At 47.7% G+C, this 6,860-nt stretch overlaps 1 protein-coding gene across 1 annotated transcript; it reads right to left on the bottom strand.

The window, feature by feature from the left end:
- Positions 1-2,910: 2,910 nt before the first annotated feature.
- LOC135179082 (uncharacterized) lies at positions 2,911-4,069 on the bottom strand. Its single transcript, XM_064150450.1, is given in 1 exon segment — positions 2,911-4,069. A coding segment is annotated over 1 exon segment (1,113 nt). The 3' UTR covers positions 2,911-2,956.
- Positions 4,070-6,860: the final 2,791 nt, after the last annotated feature.

The following is a 6,860-nucleotide window of genomic DNA, read 5'->3' as shown; positions in this document are numbered from 1 at the left end:
TTGACCGCCTGTACAGATGGACAGAGTCCAATGGGATGGGGTTCAATAGCTCCAAGTGCAGGGTGCTGCACTTTGGTCACAACAACCCCATGCAGAGATACAGGCTAGGGTCGGAGTGGCTGGAGATCAGCCAGACAGAGAGGGATCTGGGGGTACTGATTGATCCCCGCCTGAACATGAGCCAGCAGTGTGCCCAGGTGGCCAAGAGAGCCAGTGGCATCCTGGCCTGCATCAGGAATGGTGTGGTCAGCAGCAGCAGGGAGGTCATTCTGCCCCTGTACTCTGCACTGGTTAGACCACACCTTGAGTATTGTGTTCAGTTCTGGGCTCCCCAGTTTAGGAGGGACATCGAGATGCTTGAGCGTGTCCAGAGAAGGGCGATGAGGCTGGCGAGAGGCCTTGAGCACAGGCCCTATGAGGAGAGGCTGAGGGAGCTGGGATTGTTTAGCCTGGAGAAGAGGAGGCTCAGGGGTGACCTTATTGCTGTCTACAACTACCTGAGGGGTGGTTGTGGCCAGGGGGAGGTTGCTCTCTTCTCTCAGGTGGCCAGCGCCAGAACAAGAGGACACAGCCTTAGGCTGCGCCAGGGGAGGTTTAGGCTCGAGGTGAGGAGAAAGTTCTTCACTGAGAGAGTCATTGGACACTGGAATGGGCTGCCCGGGGAGGTGGTGGAGTCGCCGTCCCTGGGGCACTTTAAGGCAAGGTTGGACGTGGCACTTGGTGCCATGGTCTATCCTTCAGCTCTGTGGTAAAGGGTTGGACTTGATGATCTGTGAGGTCTCCTCCAACCCTGATGATACTATGATACTATGATACTAAGATAATTGCAGGGGCTGGAAGGAAGAACTGCCCATCATAGCTGAAGATCAGATTTGTGATCAACTGAAGAACCTGAAAGTGTACAAGTCTATGGGATCCAATGGCATACACCCACGGGTACTAAGGGAACTTGTGGATGAGGCTACTAAACCCCTCTCTATTATATTCCAGAAGTCCTGGCAGTCTGGTGAAGTTCTCACTGACTGGAAAAATGGAAGGATGATAGGAAGGATGAGTAAGGGAACTCCAGGCCACCCAGTCTCATCTCTGTGCCCAGTAAGATCATAGAGCAGATCCTCCTGGAGGCACCACTGAAACAGAAGAATAGTGAAGAGGTGATTGGCTACAATGAGCATGGCTTCACCAAGGGCAAATCCTGCCTGACAAACCTGGTGGCCTTCTGTGAACAGGTCACAACATTCATAGATGAAGGACGAGCAACTGATGTCATTTACCTGGACTAGAGCGAGGCCCTTGACACTGTCCTGCACCACATCCTGGTATCCAAGCTGGTGACACACGGGTTTGATAGGTGAACTACATGATGGATAAAAAACTGGCTTGATGGTCACACTCAAGGAGTGGCCGTCAACAGGTCCATGTCCAAGTGGAGGCCAATGGCAAGTGGAGTCCCTCGGGGATCAGTTCTGGGACCAGTCGTGTTCAACATCTTTGTCGGTGACAGGGACAGAGACATTGAGTGCACCCTCAGCAACTTTGCTGATGACACTGTGATGGTTTGGGTGCACCCCACCTCCCCCCACTTTAGAAGTACCCAACTAGACTCAGCCGGCTCTGGGAATATTAATGAAGCCATTTATTTACAGCTAGCACAATATACAAGCAGCTATTTACAATATATACAATTATATACAGAAATATACAAGGTAAAAGTAATACAGAAGCACAACTCCCCTCCCAGAAACCTGGGTCCCCAGGACGAGCTCTCAACCACCCCTGCACCTTCCCCCTGCCCCTCTCAACTTTATCCCAGTCCTAAGGAAGAATAGAGGTTCAGCCAAGAGGTTAAGAAGCAAAGGTGAGTAGAAGGTGAGGTTAGAGATATGCAGCTCAGTCAAAGCCCAGCCTGAGAGTGAAGTTAAACAATGGCAAGAGTGTTATCTAATGTTTACTTTCTTCTTGTTCAGCAAGACTCTGAGGGAAGCAGACATCACCATTGTTTTCCGTTCACAGCTTATAATCTACTTTTTCTCACCAAAACATTCTAGCCTGCTTCAAACTAGCACAATCCACCCCTGTCTACTTCACTCAGACAATTGCTAAGAATTATCTGATCTAATCTAAACCAATATTTACACTAATGAATATCACAAGTTCAGTTCACACTTCATTGTGGCTATCTCAGCTGTAGGTGATTTGAAAGCTCAGAAAACAGCAAACAGTTTGTCTCCTCACAGATGAGATGAGAACAGGAACTCCCAGGTGACGTTGGATTCATGCTCATGAACCGTAGATTCTCTCGTAGATTCTTTCAGTGTTGGGCGCCGATGTTACCTAGAACAGAAAACTCCTAACAGCTTGTATTATACACTCTGAATTAAAACTCTCTCAGCTAAAGATAAATTTATCTGTGGAATACACTGGATTTCACCATTCTCTTGCATTACCCACTAGGTGTGACCAGGACCTTCAGCAGACACCACCCCTCGGACAGGTTTCCCTTCGCCTGAAGGAGAAAATACCCAAACAGTTTTTCCTAACAGATTCTTTTCACGTACAACAGTAACTTTATCACCGTCTACTGTTTGGACCAAGTCTGATTGTGCAGTTCCTGCTCTGTTCACTGAACCTCTACTATTTACCAACCAGGTAGCTTGTGCTAAATATTTGTCCCAGTTTTTCAGAGTTCCATGTTGGGAGAAGGAAAGAAATGGACACAGCATCCAATATGGATTATAAGCAGGTGACAACTTTATTGGAACAGTAGCGTTCTGTTATAGCAAACAGCTAATGCATTCCACTGTCAGCAATTGCTTATCTGTAGCTCTACGGGATGCACTTGTGCGGTTCTTCCTTCAAAACAAGTATGTGTTCTTTCTTCAAAACAGGAAACACATCTGTTTTCCCGTTGTTTACCACTTTGCCCAAGGACAGTGTCCTTGGTCACTTTGTCACATCAGCATGTTGCAATCTCTTCATTCTGCTGACCCACCAATTTCATATATTCTCCATGCCCATTCTCTCTTAGCCATTCCTCAACAATTCCCCCATTTTGTTTTTGGGCCAGCAGAATGGGTGCCCGAGTTGCTTTCTCCACACCACGCAAGATGCATGAGTAGGCTATCCTAATAATCAAGAGTACAAGGAGAACTATTCCTAGCAAGCGAAGCCCTTCCTTAATAAGGCTCAGGAGCCATGGTGAGAGTCCACCAACAAGAGACTGGAGCCATTCGTCAAAGGGGCTTGTCTCCTGCTTTATCTTCTGCGTATGTTACTTCAACCATGTCAGTTTTTTGTGAATTGACTCACTATGATATGTCAGATTAAAGCAACACATACCTTCAAGATCTTCACACCCATGGCCCTGGGCAAGCAATAGGAAGTCTATAGCCACGTGATTTTGAAGCAAAGCATGTCTAAGGCTATTCTGATCTACTAGCAGCTGCTCTAAAATGTCGGTCGTTATATTGGCTTGTTTAACTGACCAACATGCCAATTTATCTATTTGTCGCAATGCCGGGGCAGCAGCAACCCCAGGTGTGAAAAAGGAGGAAAACACCCTAGCGGTGAAAGACCAAAGCTCTACATCATCCTTACAGTCCGGGCCTAGCGCGGATATTGAATGCTTCTCCCGCCTTACCAGGCCTGACAGTTTGGTTATGTTCAGCCAATCCTGATGGTGAGGGGCAAAGAGACTAAGCTTCCCTGAATAGCAGGGCCCACCATAGGCATTCCTCAGTATCCCCTGCCATGCTCTATCGCCACATATTAGGAACACGTTGGGCGGTAAGGCTTTGGCTGTCTTGTTGTTCCATAGCAGGGGTATGTTACTTTTCCTAATGTCCTCAGTATTACTGAAGAGAACACTGGTGGCCCCATAAGCTCCTGTACTACAATTATAGGCATGAAATCCACTGTGCGCATTACAAATACTAGTGCCACAGTACCCGCCAAGAGATAAGAAGTCATCATAAGGTGGCCCAGGTGACACGTCTGTCCATTGGAAATTTTTCTCAGGGCTTTTAGACAGTACACCCAGCATTTGGGCTACATGTAGAAATACATTCATACCCCTAAACTTGTCCCCAAATGCGAAGCAAGTCTTACTCCACCCCCCTTTTTGATGTCCTATCCTTTGGGAGCCCAATAGTTACAGCTCTTGAGGGTCCCAAGGCATTAAGACATTCAGCCCCTGCAAGAGGGCGGCTGCGCACTCAGCAGGGGATTTGGAGTTGGTACAGCTGCCAGTGGTATAGTAGTCTCCCCCTTTTTGTTTTTTGCTTGGGTGACAGCACCAAGCAACGTGTGCTCGGCAGGCAGGATAGTAATGTCCACCAGCAGATTTGGATTGTAGCAACTCACCCATTGGTCTGCGACGAGAGTTGCTAATTCCTGCAGGAGCTTGCTTTGTTGGGGAGACAGCGTTATTGGAGTGGCAGGGTCTGTTCCTTTTAATAGTGGTCACAGCTGTTCGAGATCGGCATTGGAGAACCCAATGACAGGACGTAACCACTGCAGATCTCCCATGAGTTTCTGCATATCAGTCAGGGTGGAAATTTCAAGATGTAAGGTAAGCTTCTGTGGTCGAATCTGAGAGTCCGTGATTTGCCACCCAAGGTACTTGTATGGTGGCTGTTTCTGAACTTTCTCTGGGGCAATTTGTAGGCCAGAAATTGCTAGGATCGTGGAAATGGTGGTTACATCTGTGTCAGCAAAGGGTTCCTTTCTACAGAAGAGAATATCATCCATATAGTGATAGATTAATGTAGAAGGCCACTGTTGCCGAAGGGGCCGCAAGGCTTGATCCACAAATAGCTGGCATAAGGTGGGACTATTCTTCATCCCCTGTGGCAATACTGTCCATTCATAACGTTCATTTGGGCTTTGGTGATTGATTGCTGGCAGAGTAAAGGCGAATCTTTGAATGTCGTCAGGGTGTAGTGCGATGGTAAAAAAGCAGTCCTTGAGGTCAATTACTAAGAGATGCCAATTCTCTGGCAACATGCTTGGTGTTGACAGCCCAGGTTGCAGTGTCCCCATTGCTTGTGTTTGAGCATTGATGGCTCGGAAATCATGTAGGAGCCTGTATTTTCCAGACTTTTTTGGTATGGTGAAGATAGGTGTGTTCCAGGGGCTTGTTGATGGCCGCAAGTGTCCGGCAGCGAGTTGTTCTTGTACCAATAGATGGGCTTGTTGCAGTCTCTCCTTCTTAAGAGGCCACTGTTCCACCCATACCAGGTTGTTGGTTAGCCAGTTCAAAAGTATGGGGAAAGACCGCTCGACAGTGGCCACTGCTAAAAAGGGGTCTCATTAGTTAGTCGAACCCCTAGCTGAGAAAGAGCGTCTCAGCCCAAGAGGCCATTGACACCATGTGGCAGGTGCATGATGGTGATATGTAAGCAGGCACTTCGGCTATCTAGCGTCAAGGTGAGCTGTTCAACTGATTGTTGCACACTGGCTGTGCCCCCAACACCTTCAACCCCTTTTACACCTGCAGTAGAAGGCCAGTGCTTGGGCCAGTTTCTGCTTGCCACTATGGTGATGTCTGCACCAGTGTCCATCAGTATGGTAAGCTGCAGTCCATCCCTTCCATTAGAAAGGGTGACTGTGACTTCTGGTCGATGCCTCATATTCATTGTCAGCATAGCAGCTGTTCCTGTAGAGCCAAATCCTTGAGCCACCCATTCTGTCTGTGTCAGGGGCTGGAGGTGACCGGTAAGATGAGGGTATGGTAATAACTGAGTGATGCGGCTTCCAGCTGATATGTGGATAGGCGGGAACAAGGTGTACAGCATGATTTGAATAGTGCCAGTGTAGTCTGCATCGATGACACCAGGAATAATGCTCAGTCCTTTAATTGCAGAACTAGATCGTCCCAATAACAATGCATTGGTTAATGATCGGGGTCCGTTTATCGTGGTGGCAATCCTGGTCGGGCGTGTGTCTACAAAGATACAGTCTACTGCCGTTGCCAGGTCCAAGCCGATGCTTCCCCTGGTTGCTGGCTGTAGGTTACCAGGTCTGCTACTTGTGTCGGTGCGCAGAGGCCGTTCGCACTCCACCTCCCGTTTCCCGGTGATCAGCACGCTAGTGTAGCATGGTTTGAAGTTTGGCAGTGGTTATAGAAGACGCTCTGAGCTCGGCGGTGGTCCTTGTAATGTCTTGGCTGTCTGCACCGAAAGCAGTGTTCTTGTCGCCGTGGCGACCTCCTCGGCACTCGCACCAGACCTTGCATTATCACTCCCTGATAGAAACTTACTGGCCAAGATGTTAGCATAGGATGAAGGAGCAAGCTTAATAAGCTTCTTCATGAGACCTGTTCCCAAAGGAATATCATGTGTGCCATGATCTCCATAAAGCACTTCCTTCACAGCAAACTCCTTCAGAAGCCTAATTCCCTGCTCAATGGTGTTCCACTTCTTGGCAGCCCATGGCAAATCATCTTGGGAAGGATATCTCATAGCCACAGCCAACAGGAGGTGTGTCCACAAGCTAACCTTACCAAGAGGACTTGCTAGGTCTTTGTCCACTCCACTCTCCTTAGTGAGTGGTCCCAGCTGCTTGGCAGACTTGTTTCCTACCTGAAGGGCATTTGCGCCATGTTGAGGAGAGCAGGAATTAATATGTGGCCGAGTCGGGAATTTATCAAAAATAGCTATTTTTATTTTCCCAAAAACCTGCCCCCACAACTATATATACAAAGATTAATTTAGTTTAATAAGCAGATTCAGTTGCATGAGAATTAACCTACAAGGACACCATCAATAATCTGACCATATTGGAAGTCAGAAGTTGGAAAAGGCCTCAGCTATTAATTAATAGCGTTTTCTTACTAAATTAAGCTAAGCTAAATAACTCAC

The sequence above is a fragment of the Pogoniulus pusillus genome, chromosome 10 (assembly GCF_015220805.1).
Source record: "Pogoniulus pusillus isolate bPogPus1 chromosome 10, bPogPus1.pri, whole genome shotgun sequence".
NCBI lineage: Eukaryota > Metazoa > Chordata > Aves > Piciformes > Lybiidae > Pogoniulus > Pogoniulus pusillus.
This window is presented reverse-complemented; position numbering and strand designations above follow the sequence as displayed.